At 34.9% G+C, this 21,931-nt stretch overlaps 2 protein-coding genes across 3 annotated transcripts; both read right to left on the bottom strand.

Annotated features, from left to right (window-relative positions):
* Positions 1 to 2,886: 2,886 nt before the first annotated feature.
* LOC133851869 (3-hydroxy-3-methylglutaryl coenzyme A reductase 2-B-like) lies at positions 2,887 to 6,691 on the bottom strand. Its single transcript, XM_062288472.1, has 4 exons — positions 5,551 to 6,691; positions 4,618 to 4,799; positions 4,065 to 4,411; positions 2,887 to 3,653 (listed from the first exon to the last, which is right to left on the bottom strand). Exons 1-4 carry the CDS (start codon positions 6,561 to 6,563, stop codon positions 3,411 to 3,413), a joined length of 1,785 nt encoding a protein of 594 aa, XP_062144456.1. The 5' UTR covers positions 6,564 to 6,691; the 3' UTR covers positions 2,887 to 3,410.
* Positions 6,692 to 15,068: 8,377 nt separating this feature from the next.
* LOC133852285 (WD repeat-containing protein 55) lies at positions 15,069 to 21,111 on the bottom strand. 2 transcript variants are annotated; one of them, XM_062289013.1, is made up of 13 exons: positions 20,992 to 21,111; positions 18,967 to 19,195; positions 18,776 to 18,863; positions 18,505 to 18,684; positions 18,345 to 18,387; positions 18,183 to 18,239; positions 17,639 to 17,715; positions 17,456 to 17,504; positions 17,320 to 17,366; positions 17,130 to 17,203; positions 16,745 to 16,800; positions 16,168 to 16,283; positions 15,069 to 15,306 (listed from the first exon to the last, which is right to left on the bottom strand). In XM_062289013.1, the coding sequence occupies exons 2-12, from the start codon at positions 19,157 to 19,159 to the stop codon at positions 16,188 to 16,190; spliced, it is 960 nt and encodes a 319-aa protein (XP_062144997.1). In that variant the 5' UTR covers positions 19,160 to 19,195; positions 20,992 to 21,111; the 3' UTR covers positions 15,069 to 15,306; positions 16,168 to 16,187. The 2 variants fall into 2 exon arrangements, with proteins under 2 accessions (XP_062144997.1, XP_062144996.1); XM_062289012.1 differs by having other exon boundaries at positions 18,967 to 19,186; positions 20,992 to 21,103.
* Positions 21,112 to 21,931: the final 820 nt, after the last annotated feature.

Here is a 21,931-nt window from a genome sequence, read left to right as displayed (position 1 = left end):
GGATCCCTGTATCCTCTATCTGAGTCTAGTAAATTTGGCTCGTCTTTTATGTTGCAAACAATAATTTTTGGTCTTTTATGTTACGAAGTTACAAAACAATCTAAAATTAAAATAGAACTTGTGTGGGGTTAGGCCTTTTGTTTTATTATTTATATGGAGTTTTATTAAAATTAGAATGATTTATTATTAGGAATTTTGGCCTGTCATGGGTCAGCAACCACAACTACAAGCTCGTATGCCGTAAAGAGGGTTTATGGTAGGGCCGAAAAGGTGATTGCAATAAGGGGTTATTAGCTAAAATTGTTAATTGCAATCAAAGAGGAACTAAAAGGCTAGGGTTGAAAAAAATTGACACATTTAATTAAATGAATTAAAGGTATAATTAATTAATATAATCTTATATTCACGTATTTTAATACAATTTAAACTCAACACACGAACATCGAACGGTTATCCCTTCTCGCTCATAATGTACCTCTACTTGGTCATACCTACTTTCTTTCTTCGAACTCTAAAAAAGAAAATGATGTCTGGTTTCTAGAAATGCCAACCCGTTAAAGAACATTTGTTTTTATTTTTTTAAAAAGGGAAAATCCACGCAAATAGCAAATAGTTGTAAACTAGGATATATACTATATAGAATGAGATTTGGCTTAGGTCCATTTTTTAGAACTGGCTAGACTAGTTCTGTTAGAAATGAGACATGTGTCATGTTTTGAAACACGTCTGAATTCGAAGTAGGGTTGGCAATTTTTGACACGATCCTCGAACCTGACACGAACACGACATGGGAAAATAGGGTTAGGGTTTACTGTAATCGGGTTCGGGTCATAATCGAGTCAACCCGATTATGACCCGATTACAATCGTGTCTGGCGGGTCAACCCGCGGGTTGACCTGTCAGACATGATTGTGACCCGGTTAAGTTAAAAAAAAAAAAAACACTAGTCTAAGACTCCAAAACGGCAAAAATCTAATTGTCTAACACTTTAACAGTCTAACCCGACTAACCCGAAAGGAGAAACTGAGATTTTGAGAAGTGAGAACTGAGAAGTGAGAAAGGGCCGAAACAGTGGAACCCTAGCCTAGCCCGTTGCCCGCCAGCCCGCACTCCGCCCGCCCTCCCGTCGCTCGCCCGCCTGCCGCACTCCACATGCATGTCCGACCGGCGCGACCGTCAACCATCCGTGATCCAGCCTTTTCAGTTTTCCGGTTTTCCCCCTCTTTGGCTCTTTCTACGCCAAATTTTCAATTCCTCCTCAAGGTATGGGTGTTGGTTTGGTTTCCTTTTAAGATTTAGGTTTGATTGGTTGGTTGAAGAAGCTCTAACCGAATGGTGTTTAAAGGAAAATATTGTGGGTTGTCTATTAATTTGATTTTTCTTCCCCTGTTTCGGTTGGAGAGTCAGAGGACCGAATTGAATTAAGGTTTTTGATTTAGGGATTTTTGGGTGTTGATTTCGGTGGTAAGGGTCGGTTATGGCTTGATCGATTGGTGTTTTGTTTTTGTTTTGTTTTTGTGGGTTCTACTCTCTCTCTCTCTCTGTCTCTCTGTCACTTGGTACAAGGTGCGTCTCTTCTCTTTCTTCCTCAACTGCTTCGCTTCTCAGACTCAGAATATGGGAATCAAATGGAGAACATGATTATATTGTGCTGACCAGCTTGCTAGCTGTGGAAGTATATATATATATAGAGAGAGAGCTGATGCTTTCTATACTTCCTTCTGATTTGATGATTTCTATATTTGGCTTGTGAATTCATATATCTACGCTTGTGTATGCAACCAAGGATCTGGATCATAAATTTTACCTGTGAAATGCACTGTAATGTGAAAGAAAGAACCATTCCTCTCTAAGTACTAATAAATTGCTCTCGGATGTCACACCAAACAAATTGAAGGTTGAAACAATTGAAATTGATGTCGGGTTGTGTCGGGTAAACGGGTGGCATGTTTATTAGTCGTGTTTGGGTTATCCGATTATTAATCGGGTCGCGTGTCACAACCTGATTAATAATCGGGTTAGGTTCGTGTCAGACCCGTTTATGTAATCGGGTCAGTCGGGTTGACACGAACCCGACCCGTGAACCCGAATTACTAACCCTAATTTGAAGTGTCAAGTTCCAACCCGTATATATCTAGATCTCTCTTCTTCCACAGGGGTTGAATAAAAAATTAATAATAGCACATTAATTAGCACGTAACCACAAAAGAAACAGCCAGCTGATAATTAACATACATGATGGATTGATGGTAGAGCCGTCGGTAGCTAGAGGTATGGACGTCACAGATCAAGCGGAAATCAAGTAGTTGCTAGATATAAGTACATGGATTTTCCATGCCATTCAAGCTAGGGCATGCAAGGAGCTATATATTAATTGCTTGGACATAAAAATTTAAAGCATTTCTAGTGGCTTAGCTATTTTTATTTTTAGGTTAAAATGGCTAACCAGTTTATTAAAAAAAAGTCAATCCATTTAATTATGCAAATTAAATGCAAAATGCATGTGTGAATAGTGTAACTCTATATGTGGAATTACGTACACTATTCACACCTACATCTCTTTTTTATTTATTTATTTTTCTTTCACTCTCTCCTCCCTTCTCTCTTTCTCACTAAAACTCATTTACGCTATAGCAATATTCTAATATATCTTCGAATATGAAAAATTATATTTTAGGGTATGTCTATATGACAAAATCTATGTTTACCATTTTAAGGTTGCAATCATGTGAACCACCTCATATAAGAACAAAAATTTTGTTGACTTCATGGCAAATAATTTAACTAATTAGTTAAAATAGAAAAAATAGTTTTTGGTTAGCTATTTTACATATAAAAATACATAAGCCATTAAAAGGGTTATAAGAAGAAGATATGTTACAGCAATTTTGTGATCACCGGAGCTTACAATATCCATCTTATTACTAAAGAAAACAAAAAGAAAAGAAGATTACAGCCACCTACTGATCGACCTAAGTACATATTATTAGATCCTCTTGGTCCAAGCAAGTTACATGTCTATGAAACAAACAAGGAGAGGAAGCCAACAACAACAACAACAACAACAAGAAAAAAAAACTCACACACACACGGTGCTGCAGCTAATCCCATGCAGTCCCCACAATTTTCATTTTTCACAAATTGCAGGCTATTTATATATCTTGGAAAGAGAACCATGCCTCACGTGGTTACCATGTATAGAAGGAGAGCCTTTTTTTTTCTTCCCCTCCAACGCATGCCCAGCAAGCACCATGTTCTCTCCCCTTACCCCCATTGTCTTCATTGAGAATTTATTATTTCTACGGTATCCTTTACTTTTTTTCTTCCTTCATTTCTTTTTGTTTTCGGGGCAATATATATTGTATTATCTTCAGTACTTACTAAGGAAGGGAGTATCGGCTTAATTTCCCTTATGGGGATATTTTGGACATATCCTTGGAAGATCTATTGTACTTCAAGTGGCTCTTAACAAGCTGCCCGGCTGCAAGTGCAGACATGAGGGAAAGCTCTCCAGCTAGGACAGAACCAGCTACAATGGTGGCTAACAGCCTTGAGTTTGAGCCTGGGGAATCTCTGTTTGCACCCTTCACATCAAGTAGGTTTAGGCAAGCTGACTGAGATGCAAGTTGGGTCCCACCTCCAACTGTGCCCACCTGAAAGATAAAATAATATATTAATTAGTCTTTATATAAAACACTTCAAATACAAATGAAATTTATTTAATTATTTTGAGAACACTCGAGAACAGCGGAGATCCAGTTAACCTACGCAACATGACAGAGTTGGGGCCATTTATTAGTATATAATGGACTGACTGATATTCAGAAGGGTCATGGCTTCTGTAACTTACCATTGCACCTGTCTCCTTGTCATGCAGTGGAAAATATTTCTTAAAGAGACAGGATGCATGCATTTCGATCGATCTCCAGTAAATTTTTTTACTGATGGATATTGTAACACGTACATCACATATGGGTACATGCAGATCATTCTTTGAACTTTGATCATATAATTTAAGAATAGTAAAATTCAGCAGTAAAAACCATTAAGTTGCATGTACGTACCTCAATGGAAGGCATGGTTACAGAGATATGGAGGTCCTTTCCATCGTTAACAGCTTCCATCATGGTGATGCAGTGGGAGCTCTCCACATTCTGGGCAGGATCCTGGCCAGTGGCTATGTAGATTGCAGAGACAATATTGCTTGCATGGGCGTTGAACCCGCCTAGAACACCGGCCACGGCAGACCCCGTTAGGTTTTTGAGCATGTTAAGCTCCACCAGGGCAGCTACGTTGGTCTTTAATACCTTCCTCACCACCTCTTCCTTGATGATTGCCTCGCAAACCACAGACTTCCCACGCCCTTCGATCCAATTTACGGCTGCCGGTTTCTTGTCTGAACAGAAATTTCCTGTGCATTTGAAAACACGTACAGATAGAATCAAATAATTAATAGCCACTAATTACACATGCATGCATGTAATGAACCAAAGCCAGTACTTAATTAGAGATAGAGATATGATGAGGCACCGTCCTCGAAATCTTTGAAAGGAAAGGCTGATCATGTAAGAAAATTGAGGAAATTAAGGAGAAAACAAGGGTCCGGGGGCTGTTTACCGGAGATGCCAATGACATCCATGTCAGGGAAGTCGTCTTGTAGAAAATCGAGGACGTTTTGGACGCCTTTGGAGACCATGTTCATCCCCATGGCATCCCCAGTGCTGCAGCTGAACCTCATGTAAAGATTCTTTCCGGCTATTGCGCATTTTATGTATTGTAACTTTCCAAATCTGCTTGATCTGCACGTCCGTTTACCAAACAAAAAATATTTACTTGCTATATATATATATATATTGCCTCTTAATTGGTTAGTTAAAACATTCAAGAATATTTACAAAAAAAAAAAAAGAAACAGAATAATTAATTTCAACACATAGTAATAATATATATTAATTAATTAGTAGATAAAGAAAAAAGGGGGAGAATTGGTAGATCTGACGAATTAACTTTTTTAGTAATTATAGTAGCTTGACAGAATTAATCCTCAAATTAATTAATAGCGTTCCACGTAAACAAAAAGTGTATATATATATATATATATATATATGAAATTAATCCGACATGCTATCATCACCAGATTTTCTTCCAGAAAAACATTTCTTATTAACTTTTGTATATTTTTCTTTCTGCTAGTACCAGCAACGTGTTTAGCACTGCTCGAATAATCACGAAGATGTAAACTGCATGCAACAGAGCAGAAGAGCCCACAAAATATTTGAGATAAAAGAAAAGTTTGTCATCTATCCTTAATTTGAAGAAAATACGAACAAATTAAATAATTGCTCTCCACCTCGATTGTGTTTAAAAATATTGATCAATGTCAAAGAAAGAAAAGAAAGGAAAACAAGATCTATCAAGTGGAAAAGAAGCTAGAAGAAGATCGAAGAAGTAGAGGAGGATATATATATTAAAAAACCATACTAAGTAAAAAAGCAACAAGGGACACTAGGTAGTAAGTAAAAAGAAGGACAGTGCGTGCATGTTAATTACCGGTTGAAAACGAGAGAGAGGGATTCAAAATTGAGAGGATCCTCCAAGAAGAACTTGAGCTCGGCGGCTCTGCTGGCGGAACTGAACCTCACAACGGGAGCTCTGGTCATCCCATCCCTGAGCAAGACGGTGGTGGCCCCACCGGAGGCGTAGATGGCCTTGCATCCCCTGTTGGTGCTGGCCACGAGGCAGCCCTCCGTGGTGGCCATGGGCACGGTGTACTCCTTTCCGTCCAGAAACAGCGGACCCGCTACCCCCACGGGGATCTGCACGTACCCAACGGGCATCTCACAGCACTGCCCCAGTATGGAGTCGTAGTCGAAGCCTTCCAAGGGCAGCCCCTCCAGGGATCTCCCGGAACTCCTCTGCAGGGCCTCTCTTCGGATCGCCGCCGCTCTCCTGCAGTCCCCGAGCTTGGCCTCCAGCGAGTACGAAGGAGTGGACCCGGACACCACCGACTTGATGATCTCCTCGTCGTCCTGGGACAAGGGCAATGGAGCAGCAGCATTACTACTGCCATTAGTGCATGGCAGCACTGGAGGGACGAGGGAGTAGTCAATGGCAGCGGCGCAAGGGCCCGGGGGACGGCTGTCTTCTTTGGCAATGAGATGATCATTGTTATGGACATCCCAAGCGTCTTCGTGGTCATGCGAAGCACGTGGGATGATGGAAAGAAGGAAACCGATGCCGAAGAAGCCGAGGAGATAGATGAAGGAAGCGATGAGGGAGACGATGGCGGCAATATCGGAGAGGGAGAGGATGTGGAGAGGAGCGGAGGTGCGGATCTTTTCACGCCATCTGTGGAGGAGGAAGTAGGCCGCCGAGAAGAATAGCGTGAAAAAGATTCCATTGGTGATGTAAAGGGGCACTCGGAGTAGTAGTACTGCATCCGATGATGCTTTCAGATTCTGCTGCTGCTGCTTCATGTTGTTACTGTAGTTCTGGTAGGATTTGAAAGGTTCGCCGGCTTTGCCAGAACGCATGGCCTTGCTGGGTGGCCGGCGAATATCCATGTCAGCACCGGCGCCGGACGGGACTATATATTTACTTTTAGTGCGTAGGTACAGATCTAGCGGAAGTTGTTGTGTTGGTGGACAATGGGAATTGTTGTCTATTGTTTATTGTTTGAAACTTGAAAGGAAATGGGGGAGGTTTGCCAGCTTTTATATAGCTGGGGGCAGGGAGACTCCGAGAGTGGCAACGAGGCAAGGAGGTTAGGGCGCTGGACGACCTGTCTCCACACGTGCCATGTGCCCTGCGCTTTTATTTTTTTTCCGCACGTGTCTCCTCTCCTAACAGGGCTATGACTTTTGACCTTTCCCGCGCTCTACCAATTGGTCCTATAAAAGGCTATAAAAAGTGGGTAAAATAACATGTATTTATTATTACACTTGTAATTACGATAACCGATTGACTAAGACCAAAAAAATTAATGTTGGAGTACTACTTATTGTCTATATATTCTCTTCGTCAGTATTGGAGCTTCTTTTTTTTTTCTTTTTTTTTTAATTTTTTAATTATATATATATATATATATATATATATATATATATATATTTCAAACTTAGCCTTGGCAGCGTCGCTCCGGCCGATTGACTTTTCTTTTATTTTGCAAGCGTCTCGTGCAAAAATCTGGATCAATTGACATGTATTTATTTAATTATTTATTTTATCTATAAACTTGATTTAATTTTAATTTTAAGACTTAATTAAATCCATCTAAATATTTGAAATTGATATGATTTATAAACTCCCCTTATTTACACGTTTCACTGGCAAATTAGCAGGGTACGCATAGCTAGTAGTACGTACGCGCGCAGTATAGTGATTTGGGGACCAACGTATAGTTAGGGTAGGCGATTGGTGTGTGCATGGTTAACTTAGAGATCATATATATATATATATATATATATATATATATGACCAACCAAAAAGATTGAAGCTGATTTCAAAATTAAAAAATTAAAAAAAAAAAAGAAAAAAGATTGATTGATTGAAGCTACAGTGAAAGCACCATGGATCGATCCACCCTACAGACTACAGAGTACTGCCTAATTAACATGAACAACTATTTATATAAATGAGATCAATTAGGTAGATTAAAATACACGAGGAAATCGGAGCCTCGAGTGAAGCACTTTTCTTACATGGAATTAATTTTCGAGGTTAATTAAAACCTACATATCTATTTTTCACTACGAGACTAGTCTACACAATTAACAAGGAATTAATTATTTTTAATTTATATAGCACTATCATTGGACCATCCCACGGCCCAACCACTCCATGCTCGCGGTCAATATTGTTCAGTTTGTTTTTACTTGTATATATTATTTGTGTTTTATTTTTAATTTTTGTTTTTTTTAAGATAAACAAATGAAAAAAATTCACATAAGTAGAACACAGAATGTGATTTGTGATGACTTTTTAAACCCTACAGAGCTATTTGTCGATCAAACCCTACGAATCAATTTAACAATTTTTCCACAAATTTAATATAAGAAGTAATGCTACTCTTCACGTCTAGCTATTATCATACTCATTTTATATTGACCGATAAGACTGGCCGGTGTTTTACCTAACTTTCATTTCATTTTATTTTTTTTAAAAAAATTATTTAAAATACGCTACATTAACCTATATAAAATTGGTGTGATAACTAAACGTGAAGAGTAACATTACTCAAATATAAGTCGATTAACCGAACGTGATAGTTCAAGCTTGTGTAAATTATTGTACGTGTATCTATGAAACTGCATTACCAATGAAATTTTGGATGTTAATATAAACGTATATTAATGGGAGTACGTTGGGGCAAGTCGTCAATATATTACATGCTTATTGCTTAAGAAAACTAAATATCTTTCTTGCACTTCAGCTCTTCTTATTTTGATATGAATTGAATCAGATGTTAAGAATTGTCAATTACTATATATATATATATATATATATAACTTCACTCGATAGTCGATATTCTTCCTCAACGATCCCACCTTTGAAAATATAGCGTTGCGTCCAAAATTGTTCGGTGCTGCTACTAATATAATATTATTATTGGTTTACAAATTGTACCCTTTTTGGTTCGGTAAATTAAAAATCTTTGGCTTATCTCAACGGTTCACGATTACCTATGCACTGTTTAAACCATATCTCCGTCAATCGGTTCAAACAACTACCCGAAGAAGAGCCAGCATGCATGAATCAATTGATACAACTTTGGACTTTATCCAAATTTAGTGGTTAATTGAAATTTCCCAATTAATCATATATAGATTGAAAGAGACAATTGTTAACAATAACATCCTTTAGATAATGGTTTGAAAGTCGATGACTTTGAATCAATAGTTTTATCTGCGCGCACTCGTCGATCGTCTGGATTGGCTTGAGGTTTATCTCTTTGATCGATGATTGGTTGGAAATATTTAATGGTGTACATATATGATACCACATCACTTAAACATATTATCATGTCATTTAAAATTTTAAAAAAAGTAGCAACATATACGCTATTAAATTTATAAAATTTCATCAAGATCGATCGATCATAAAATGGCTCATGCCCATTGCTCTTCAAATACAAATGAAGAGGATTTAATTTTGATTCGGATGAAACGGAGATGGATGGAGGATCCTTAACGGAAAAGCCTCCGTAGTCAACTTCGATTTGGTTTTACTTGTGTTGGTCCAGTCAGGCATCTTGTATGGAATCTGGCCGGGTGGCACGCTACGTAGGTAATTTGACTTATATTGATAATTGTAGAATTAAGCTAAAGCAAGTAATTGGGAAATTGAAACGGGGAGACAAAAACCAATTAAGTGAGAGTGAGAGTAATGCACGTATGCTTGAAAACGTGATAGCCGAGTCCAGCTTATAAGTAAATAGCTTTAAAAGCCAAACCATCTCTGCCCATTCTCTTTAGTACTCTTTAATTAGTTAAACTAGTACTCTAGCCGGCCACGACCAATTCCTCCTCTTGAACAATGAAATTAAATGGCTTAATTATTAATTATTATATGTTAATAATGTATATTTTAAATAGAATCTTAATTAATATTATGATCGCAAACAAGCATGAATGAGTGAGCTAGTGGTGACAGAAAGGCATAATTGAGTAAAGAAATAGTGATGGAGTGATGTTAATTAGAATATTGGTTATGACTTATTCTCAAAAAAAATAAAAAAAAAATAAAAAAAAAAAGAATATTGGTTATGACTTAAAAGTAAAGGGGCTAACCATCTTGATCGTATATCGCTACGCTTACCAACCCCGACGTTGAAATAAGTATTTAAAAAATGTGCTTGAATGAATGAATGAACGAACGGATACATGCTGACTTTCAACATGATTAATTAGGATGTTAATCAATGTATGTATATTTTCTACTGTTTCTTGTTTGAAATTAGTAGTATGGGGTTGGTTAGAGCTGTCTAAAATGATGGCCCATTAACCACTCTTTTCCTTCTAAATGGGGAAATTAACTCTTGCGTATTGCCTCTCAACTCTAAATATGCAATGCCCTGCCTACTTTTCTGTTTTATGCTTCGTTTGTTTCGGCGTATAGTGATTTTTGAAAAATAATTTCGGTATTTTTCGGTGTTTGATAGGAGCGAAAATAATAGTTAATCGGAAAATGATTTATGTTTGACCAAAAATATTTAGTAAATTTCGGAAAACGATTTACGCTTTTTAAAAGCGTAAATCATTTTCTGAAGACACCAGACGCATTCGACTCATTTTAAACGACACAGTCGACCATCATCGAAATCTTGCCAGTACCGAAATCCGACAATATCAAGTCAATGTCGTCGGAATCTGGCGACGGAATCCGACGACCAAAGTGGTCGCATTTCGGCCATCTGGCCGAAATCTGGCCAAAAAGGCCGAATCCCGGCCGGATTCCAGTGGTTCTGGCAGATTCCAGCCAGTATGCCGGAGTTCGGCCGTTCTATGGCAGATACTGGCAGTTTTGGCCATAATCCGGTCACTTTCGCCGAAATCTGGCCAACCCAGATTCTGACGAAATTGTCCGGACTTAGGCCTTTATCTTGGATTTTGGCTATAGTAACCAGAATCTGGTAAAAGTAGCCAAAATTCTGTTGGTCAGTGACGAAATCTCGTCTTCGGTGATTTTTATATTATTTTACATTAATATTTATATGTTTTGAATAAAAATTAATTTTTATAGGTTAATATGATTGAATAAAAATATAAAAAATATTTGTAATTATCCGTACGCCCCAAACACCGAAAAATGTTTTCGGTGAAAAATATTTTCTAAAAAAATGACTTCCCTAAAACCATTTTACGACGGAAACAATTTTACGTCGAAACAAACGGAGCATTACTCAAATTTAATTGAGAGAGAAATTTCAAGCAATGCGACTTAATTATTTTCTTTTTTCTTTTTTCTTTTTTAACTCGGTCTAAAATACTGCCACGTGTTTTAATTTATGAGCATATGAGAGCAGCCAAAACCTCCTTCAAGCTGATCGATGCCTCCAAACGATTACAATCAAAAAAAATTCTTCTTTTTCACTTGCATAATGTTGAATATCGAGATTCTTTAACTCTTGATTTCCTCGTAGAAATACAGAGCAGATGAAATGCCATGCAAATGACATGGATCCAAATTACAAATGCCCATCTAATTCAAATCCAAGTGGAAGAAACGGGAGGTATTTGCACGGGGTGCAATAGTTCTAATAATCTTAAATGAATGACCTAAAATCTACATCATTAAAAGTGAATTTAATACTAAAAGCTTAAAATCTATTGTCGCTGCCACGTCGCCGCCACCACCACCACCAAAACCTTCTCTCTCTCTTTTGTTTTAATAGACCACCCATTTGTCTGTTTTGGGGTGGCCCTACCCCCAATGGCTAAAGAGGGGATGATCTTGAGCCAGCCAGTGCCAAAATATAGAAGTATCAAGAATGAGAATCTTATCTTATATATATATAAAAGCCGAGTTCTTCTTTGGAATGGCATAGAATGGTGACACGTGGCATAAACTCATACTTTTTAGTGATTAAACCGGTCATTTAAGTACTGAACCGGTCTTTTAAATAAAATTGAACCGGTCAATTTAATGTCTCTCTCTTTCTCTCTCTCTCTCTCTCAATTAATGATACAAATATAACTCTTTTGTGGAGACAAGTGTTTCTTTAGTATTTTATATTTTTGGTTGAAATTTAAATATGATATCATTTATTTTGTGAAATTTTTGGTTGAGCAATTCTTCATTTGATTTTTTTTTTTTCTTTCATTTACTTTGTCGAATGTTCAGAATTATATAGGATTGAAATATAATAGGTATCACATTGACAATAAAAAATTCCTACTAATTTTATATTTTATGCTTTGATAATCAAAATCATGGTTTTCTTCTTGCTGTTTTTCTTCTTCAAACTTATTTTCATTATAAACTACACATATAGAAACAAAGATTTTAACATGTTTTAATTTATATGAATAAAAATAAAAATAGGGTCTTATGTTTTAATTCATTTGAATGTTTTATGGGATATTTGTTTTTCTTTTATGTGATTTACACGATTTTCACTTATTTTTGGAAAGTGTTATTCTCCTTTTGAAAGCCAAAAAATGCAAAATTTTATTTGATTATTGTGCACAAAAGGAATAGAAATTATTTTAAAACACTAAAGAGTTAATTAAGCATTAAATTTGAAATGCTTTGTTTTTTTAATGTTCAAAATTATATAGATTTTATTTTTATTGAAACATAATATATAGGTACGTATCACACTAACAATATCATAGATTCCTACTATTTATCTTACTATTAATGCTTTGATAATCATTTATCTTCATTTTAAGCTACACATATGAGAATATTTTAAATGTTTTAATTTATATGAATTAAAACTAAAATTATAGTTCTTTTGATAATAAAATTATATGTGATTTATATATTCATGCAATGTTCTTTGTGCAATGGATAAGTATGACACGTGGCATGAACTCATAATTTTTAAACACTGGACCGGTTTTTTAAGTAAAAAAACCGGTGAATTTTAAAAGTTGAACCGTTTTTGTCATGATTTTAATAAATTTATTGTGCTTTAATAAAAAAGATGGTGTTAATCTTCAAGAGACCAAAATAAGGATTTTGTCACATTATATCATTAAGTGTCATTATAGCCCCATTAAGTTGTAAGATTTTTTAAATAAATTAAAATTAAAAACATGCATTAATTCTAAGTGGTCAGATATTATTATTTTTTTTCTCCAAAATTTTATTTCAAAAATTTTCCTTATATGAGATTTCATTAAGGTCAAAATTTTAATGTACAATATTATGATTTCAGAATTTATGACTCTCCAAAATTATAGAGAGACAAAATTTAAAATTAAAAACTTATGACATTAACTATCCATAATTGACCATGCATATAGGTATTGCATGCATTTATTTTAAAGAAACCATACAAGTAAGCTAAAAAGTCATATTACTCTATTAGATTTGTTATTTATACCTCTCTCTTTAGGGTTTGAAACATCTTGAATTGTGAAATCAAAAGCATCCAGCAGCGACATTCAAGAGAAGAATAGAATGTTAAAGTACATAATTTTATTTTATTTTATTTTATTTTTTTAAGGACTTTGCATTCTTTTTTTTTTTGGTTTTTTGGAGGTTGAAGGACTTTGTGTTTTATGCATGTTTATAATTAGAATCTAGATATTCTCCTGCTATTTTTCTTTATACTTTTCGTTTTCAACCATGTCTACTTATGGGAATAGATTTTCAGAAAAAATGTTATTTTTCTTTATATTTTTTTTCCCTAATGTTTAGAATTATTTTCGTTTTATTTTTATTGAAATATAATAGGTATCACACAAAGATTCCCACTAATTTTGTATTAATGCTTTGATATTTAGATTAAACTATGTATTCTTCTTATTTTTTTTCTTTATACTTTTCATTTTAAACCATGTATACCTATGGGAGCAAAGATTTAAACATTTTTTTTTAATGTATATGGATTAAATTAAGATAAAGACTTATGTTTTCTAGAATTTTATTTTTTTCGTTTATGTGATTTACTCCATTTTTAACCGTTTTTTGAAAGTATTTTTATGTTTGTGAAAGCAAAACAAGGCAAAAATTTATTTAATTGTTGTGAATAAAAGGAATATAAATATTTTTGAAACACCAAAGAGATATTAAGCATTGTAATGAAATATTTTATTTTATTTTGTATTCCTAAAAAAATATTTTGTTTAGTTTTTTCGGTATTTTTTAAAATGTTTATAATTACTTGGGTTTTATTTGTATTTAAATATAATAGGTATTACACTAATAATATCATAGATTCCTGGTAATTTTTTTATTAATGCTTTGGTAATTAGATTAAACCATGTTTTCTTCTTGCTATTTTTTTTTCTTTATACTTCTTTTTCGTTATAAACTATTCATATGGGCACAAAAATTTTAACATATATTAATTTATATGGATTAAACTAAAATTAAGTGTCTTATTTTTAGTTCATTTGAATGTTTTGTGGAATGTTTTTGTTTTTGTTTATATAATTTACTCAATTTTCAGCCATTTTATTTAGTTTGTTATGTATTTTTTTTTTTTAGAATGTTCATAATTATATGGGTTTCATTTGTATCAAAATGTAATATGTATCACACTAATAATATTAGAGACTCCTGCTAATTTTTTTTATTAATGTTTTGATAATCATAATATTTTCTTTTTCTTTTTCTTTATACTTCTTTTCATTTGAAACTATTGATATGATAACAAAGATTTTAACATGTTTTAGTTTATATAAATTAAAATAAAATTAAGGATCTTATTTTTTAATATATTTGATTTTTTTTTTTCTTCTTTTGGTTTGATTCACTCAAATTTTTTTTGAAGTGTTTTTTTTTGCTTTTGAAAGCAAAATTAGGCAAAAAAATTATTTGATTAAGTATTAAACGTGATGTGAGATGATTTATTTGATTGCATTAAATGTTGAGTGAAAAATTTTGTTTTATTTTGTAAGATTTGGCTTAGGTGCTGTAAAAAAAATTACAACACCATCTTGACCATTAAAAAAGTACAGCACCTATGCTGTAATATTTTGAATTTAGATTTTCTTTTTGCTATTTTTTTTTTATATACTTTTTTTTGTTATAAACTACACTTATATGAACAAATATTTTAAAAGTTTTACTTTTTTTGGGTTAAAATAAAATTAAGGGTCTTAATCTTTATTGTCTTTTTATTGTAAGACGTGTGATAATTTATTTTTTACAAACATTTTTTAACCTATAATGAAAGGTACGATGAAGATGTGTTTAAATTATGAAACTAAATTATAATAAAGAATTTCGCGCACAGCGCGGGTTATGAGTTAGTTTTAAATAATATGGTATTCTCTCAAAACAATTTCTGCCTGTCTATAATCTCAGAGGAGGATGATTATGTGGGAGGAAAAAGCAGAAAAACTTCTTAAAAAAAAAAAAAAAAAAAAAACCGAAAACAGTATACACCTCCCACATACAAACTTAAAACAAAATTAAAAACTTCATAACTGGCATAGTAAACACTGCTCAGCCATCAAGATACGAAATGAAGGCCACAATGGGATTCTGTAAGAAATCTTTCAGTGAAAAATCTTATATTGGACTTGAAATGAATAAGAAAAAGGTCTATGGCACCATCCACCTACAAACCCGAGAAATAACTGCTTGAACTGCTAAAATCATTTCCATTACTTGCACCTTTTCTCTTGGTACCTAAAAGATTGAAACATTAAATCAAATACACATGTAGAAGCCCTCTGATCCCATTAATAAATGGTTGATCCATGATATTCGTTCAAATAGTTAATGTGAAAAGGATCAAAAAGGGATAAAATGGCCCATAGTTATTTATCTATAGCATTTGAAAAGACAAGCCAGAATATGGTCATATGAGGAAATGATGATAAACTTGGTCATTTATCAGGTTCAACTAGAATGTTCATTATCCAAACATGCACTAGCAAAAAGTCAAGAGCTGTTCAGATGCATGAAAAACACCACAACCTGAATTAGAAATTATAAAGCATGTGTGGCTTACAATTTCTATCGCACAATCAAATCCTAACTCCTAGTGAATGACCGTACTTCTTGTTTGCTTCTAAATCTGTCACAAACGCATATGCACTCGGTAACCCAAGCAACCATATCTAAATGTAAGAACACCTGAGCCAGCTTGACTGATTTAACCAGTGGCCAGAAAAACCAACACATGTTACACATTGTCTGGGGATTCATTGAGCTTTAAATACAACCATGGATACAAAAGTGTACAAAGCTTTAAGCTGCAGCCCCAGCCCCAGCCCCCGCACCCCTAAATAGTGACTAGAACATGATTTTTCCGGAAGATCTTATTTTATCAAATCCTTGAGGCGAAATGTTTTTGAATAATCTTTAAATGAATTGGTTGAAAACAAATCTGATTAAAGTAAATTTCTAATGAAGTATGTAAGAATCATTGATGCAAGATATGTAAGGCCACTCATCCAGTAATATTGCTTATCGCCCAATCATTCAATAGATGAAGGATGTTAGATATATTTGATCACATGAAATTCTGCAAGAGACCAGGTATACCTTTATTATTATTTGGAGGACTACATTTCTATCTCATCACTATCACCGTCTGCCATGACAGCCTGACTTGTTATAGTTTTTCCAGAACCTTGCAATATATCATTCAAATCCCACAGCTGCATGACACAAAAATGTAGGGAGTCGATATGATGCTTATAATACAATGAACGTACGGCAACATCTTTCAAATATATATATTCATACATGTTAAAACTACTAGTTTGCAATAAAATTAAGATTACTTTGACAAACTTTTTGTCATCTATGATAGTACAAAAACAACTGCAACGTACATAACACATTGAATCATTAGGACCAATCTGAACCCATTTGACCAGTGCACTCATATAATCTCAACATACAGCCCTTTTTTTTAGTTTGAAATACTTCAAGAAACTGCTGCCCTCTATGAATTTCCAATTAAGTAATATCCAATGAACTTAACCCCTTTTCTTGTCATCTTCATACCCACACACGTAATGCATACAACCATATGAAGAGTCAACCGATCATTATGTTTACCAAATTCTCTGCAGGTCTTACACACACACAGAGAGAGAGAGAGAGAGATCCACACCTTCAACATCTGATCATGTGCTATACTGCCAAGAAACTTCTTATCGTGTGAAACAGCTACAAGACCAAGCAAAATCACAGGTTAAATAACTTTCAATAGTGATCAAAGGTCATTAGCTCCACATGAGAATAGCTAAGATTAAGGAGAGGATTCCAATGACATAATTTACAACTTACACAAAATAATATGAAATGTAATGGTAAAAACTATTCACCAGTTTGCCTCAAACAACCAACAAAACTTTACAATTCTATAGGTGGCAGATACAGTGCAACAAAATTGTGAGTACAACATACATCTTACCATTGATGGGTCGTAAAAGAAAATACAAATCACAACTCTATTAACTACTTCAACTATTTCATAGGAAAAAGAAGCATATTACCAAGGCGCTCCACAGGATACTCTGAGTGCTCTGCAATCGGTTGAATGATTCTATTTGGTAATATGCCTACCAGGCTAAACGAAAAATACATGAAAGTTTTAGGAAAGGCATGAAACAGTTGAACTATTACATTAATTATTATAATCAGGTGGAACAGGGATAATTTGACCTATACGGCACAACTTCTCACCTGATGAGTCCATTCTCGGATCCAGTGATGATTCTATGTTCGTCCAGCTAACACGGTGAATTTAAAACATTTTAATAAAGCAATATCCTCGATAAGTTGAAAAGAGAGTTGCTAAAATAGTTGACACCTAACTCACCTTCAACAATGCATCAATAGAGTTTGGAGAGAGACCAATAAAGCGATCACTGAAAATCAGAGTCACCCAGCCAAAAAGTGAATAGTTGAGAGGGAGAAAGAGAGAGAGAGAGAGAGAGAGACAGAGCTTTTTCATCTAACAGGTTGAGGTACTAATCCATTTGTCAGATTCAAGGTAATATACCTGCAATCCCTGAAGCACCCCCATGTATACAGTAATAGAGTTCCAGTTTGTGATCCGCAAACGACTTTCCGACCATTCTGTCCACCATTAAAAAAGACAAACATATCAACAATCTCTTTCTTTTGAATCATCCGAACCATCATATGATTTGCCCCCCACCCTAATATGTTGAGTCTATATTCCAATGAACCACTTTTTCAATTGAAATTTAGTACCCATGTTTATTTAATAATTTGTTCTTGCCAAAGATCAATTTGAAAAAAATGAAGAGATCATTCCTCTTGAGCTGTTTACAATTACTGGTTAACTGCATCCATAATCAAGACAATTCATGCGTTCCCTATGACTTTTGTGGAAGACATTTATAGAGCTTGAGAAACATGTCCGGTATAAAAGCAAGACAAAGAAGAGTAAATTAACCAAGTTTCTTAACATTTAACACTAAATTTGGCGCATACCATGCAGCACTGGATCACAATACCATCGTCCAACAGGATAAGAATTGAATAGAATGCAGCAGTTGAAAGACAGGAGAAAAAACTACCTTCATGATAACAACGGAGAGTAATTCATCTTCAGAGAACTCAGACTGAACTTGGATCTGTAAAATCAAGAAAGAACAAGTTTAATCCAAAGTAATTTAAGCAGTGCGTATTCAACAATTTGCAAATAGATTGAGCAAGAGCGTAATTGTAATGGAGCTTACTTTATTTCTTCGAAGATTGCAAACAGAAAGAGTCCCATCTCCACTTGACAACAAAAAAGAGAAAAATTCTAGTTTGGAGTTTTAGTGTTTTACATGCTAGTGACATTGAAAATAAAAAGAAGATAGTAAAAGAGAGAGAGTGATTGAGCGAGAGAAGTACCTAGTTGCCAAGAGTTTGGAGTCATCAGAAGCAAAAGTGATATCAGAAACGTAATCGTGATGGGCATCAAAAGAATTGCAGCAGGAACGCTGCCTGGTATCCCACACCTTGATACACCCTTCATCATCACCTGTGGCTATGGTTGACTCCCTCAAGTTTATCAATCTATTGATTGCATCACTGCCACATAATATATAACATCACATGCATAGATCTTAGCAAGACCAAAGGAATAGCACATAACATAATACAACATAAATAGAGTACCCACCTGTGGGCATCTTCAAGACGAGCAATGGGTGATCCAGTCTCCACATCGGTGACCAGAATTGAGCAGTCTGGAGAACAAGTTGCAATTGCTAACACACACACACACACCCCGACCGTTTCTCATTACTCACTCCATTAGGCCATACATAGAAACAGACACATATGAAAGCAAAAGGGGATATGTTATATTACCACGTCCGTCGTCAATGAATCTAACAGCTCTGCAAGATTCAGTGTGTGCACGAACTTCCAACAGCCTCTGTGGTAAGGCAGAAGTGGCGTAATTGTAGAGGTGAAGGTCCCCATTTATGAGCCCGGCAGTTACGAGTTCTCTCGAAGGATGGAAATCAATGTCGAAAGCAAGTCTTCCCAAGTTTATCTCCATCTTCTCCTTTTCCTTCGCTCACAATAACTTCAATGCCTGAATTCAATGCAAATGTGGTGAGGTCGGCCACTTCAGCCAACGTGCAGAGGAAGTTTAAGGAGCAAAATTAAATACGAGTTTACACTACTACAGTTTAATACAGAAGTGACAAACAGATGGATGGCCTGATTGGGACAGTTCATGGGATACTCGTGAGCACATTGACTATTTGATGGATGATAAAAAATAAAAAAAAAAATTTATAAAAAACAAAAAAAAAAAAAAAAAAAAAAAAAACAAAAACAAAAACAAAAAACCAACTCTAGCATTCAAACATCACCCAACTCTCTCATTTGGTTAGTCTTTGACAGCTTTTAGAAGTTTCTGATCTAAAACTACAGTTTCACACCTACCTCTTTTTTTCTTTGTTCAAGTAAATTCACTGCCGTACAATGTGTATATATATGTACCCATGACCTATATAAACTTACCAGGGTTGCCAGTCGCGTCTATGTAATCGTCCCCAGAATTTTTTTTTGATAAGTAAATCTAGTTTTACTGAAAGCGTAAAGCACCCCTAAGTACACCAGAAGTATAACAAAAGAATCACCTAACTAAGAAGAGAAAAACGAACAAGAAAACCGACAAAACTAAGCTAGAGGAGACAAAAAAGCCACTATCCAAAGATAAAGAGTATGAAAGAGCGAAACTTAAAAATCCTCCATGGCACTCTCAAAATCTTCGAAACACCTAAGATTTCTTTTCTTCCAAACACACGAAAAAATGCAGATTGGCACTATCTTCCAAATCTCAGCACTCTTCGGCCTTCCAGAATTCCACCAACAGGCAAACAAGTCGATAAATCCTCTAGGTATAACCCAAGACATACCAAATCGAGTAAAGAGAGAATTCCACGGAGCGAAAGCCATATCACAGTGAAGAAGAGAGTCGTCCACTAATTCCCCATTTCTCTTGCCCAAGTAGCATCTATTCATTATGATAACATGCCTCTTCATAAGATTATCCACTATAAGGATCTTGCCTAGTGCCGCCAACCATGCAAAAATACCTGTCTTCGAAGGATCTTGCCCAAGTAGCATCTATTCATTATGATAACATGCCTCTTCATAAGATTATCCACTATAAGGATCTTGCCTAGTGCTGCCAACCATGCAAAAAAACCTGTCTTCGAAGGAGCCTGAGTCTGCCACATACTCTTCCAATGGAAGCGACTACCTTCAGAGTAAGCCAAGGAGCTAAAGAAGGACTTGACCTTGAATAGGCCTCTTTTGAAAGAGACCCACCAAAGCCTATCTGCACGACTTCTACTCATAATGGCTGAGTGCAACAACTGGAAGAATGAAACAAAGACATCCACTTTCTAATTATGCGCTTCTCTAACAAAGCTCACATTCCACTCAGGTTCTACTCAGTGAAACGTCCCCAGAAATTAACTAGTTGAACTTGGAAACATTTAGAAATCTGTTCTAAAATTAATGTGCAAGCTTACCAAAATTGAAATTTAACTTTGAAATCTTCTACGGTTCTTCTGGGTATCCCAATTCACTTATAAGTTTGTGACTATATTTCATTCTCACATGACTTCGCTCCATAAAAACACAGACTTTTGCTTCAATAAAGCAAAATTAAACACCCCATAACTCGAAAATTAACAGTACACATAAAATAAAATAAAAAATTATAAGGGAAACACGGGCAACAGAAACACAAAAACTGAAAACAAAACATTAGAAACATCGGAGAATTGCCAGTGAACTCTAAACGTGACCGCAAAACAAAGGTGGCGTTTTTTTTTTTGTAAGCGAACAAAGGTGTTGTTGATAACTACTTACCTTTCACACGAGAGAAGCAACCGGAGCGAGCCGACCACGGAACACAGAGAGAGAGAGAGAGAGAGAGAGAACTGCTTACCTTTCACACGTACAAGGGCTTTTTTCGTTTTTTTTTTTTTTTTTTTTTTTTTTTTTTGGGAAAGTGAACCGTGTAAGGGTTTAGTTGTAATGAAAGGGCGTTGCGAGGGTTTTAGTTGCAATGGGCCTTATGTGGCGTGAAGTCCACTGTGGACCGAGTGGATCCCGTGGAATTTCAGCCTCTTCTACTACTTTCTTTTCTTTTTTTTCAAAAAATAAAAAATAAATTCTTCTTCTCTTAGCTGCTTTTGTCTCTGTGTGTGTGTGTGTGTTTTTTTTTTTTTTTTTTTTTGTGTGGAAAAGAATCGACTCTGTTATGTTTCTTTGCTTCAAATTAATTACTTAGTTAATTATTTGAGGTAGATTTTTTTTTTTTTTTGTTTCATTTAATTTTTGAACCACTCTATTGATAGATCAATAAATTAAAAATTCTATTAAAAACATAATGAAATAATATATTGATATCCTCTGATGATAAGGAAGATATTGAACCTAATTATGTACTAGAATTTTTAAAAAAAAAAAAAAAAATAAAATTGAATGCTTATGAGTTATGGCTCCAAAACGGATCTAAAAAATCTAGCTATAGAGGTTGATTTTTTATTTTTATTTTTTTCATTTTACGCAGCTTTCTTTGTCTATTTAATTATTTACTTATTTAGCTTTTTTATTATTATTTCTTGTTATATAAAAAAAAATTATATCCCTTTGAAATCCCAATAGAAAGACATTTTGCTAAAAGTTTCATGTTTATTAATATGTCAGGTATTCGTGAACTTTGATTTATGCATCTTCCAAATTTTGATAAGATATGTTAGAACAATTTTTCTCGTGTGGAAGTACCAATGTGGCCATGTGGGGA

The sequence above is a fragment of the Alnus glutinosa genome, chromosome 12 (assembly GCF_958979055.1).
Source record: "Alnus glutinosa chromosome 12, dhAlnGlut1.1, whole genome shotgun sequence".
In the NCBI taxonomy this organism is placed as follows: domain Eukaryota; kingdom Viridiplantae; phylum Streptophyta; class Magnoliopsida; order Fagales; family Betulaceae; genus Alnus; species Alnus glutinosa.
This window is presented reverse-complemented; position numbering and strand designations above follow the sequence as displayed.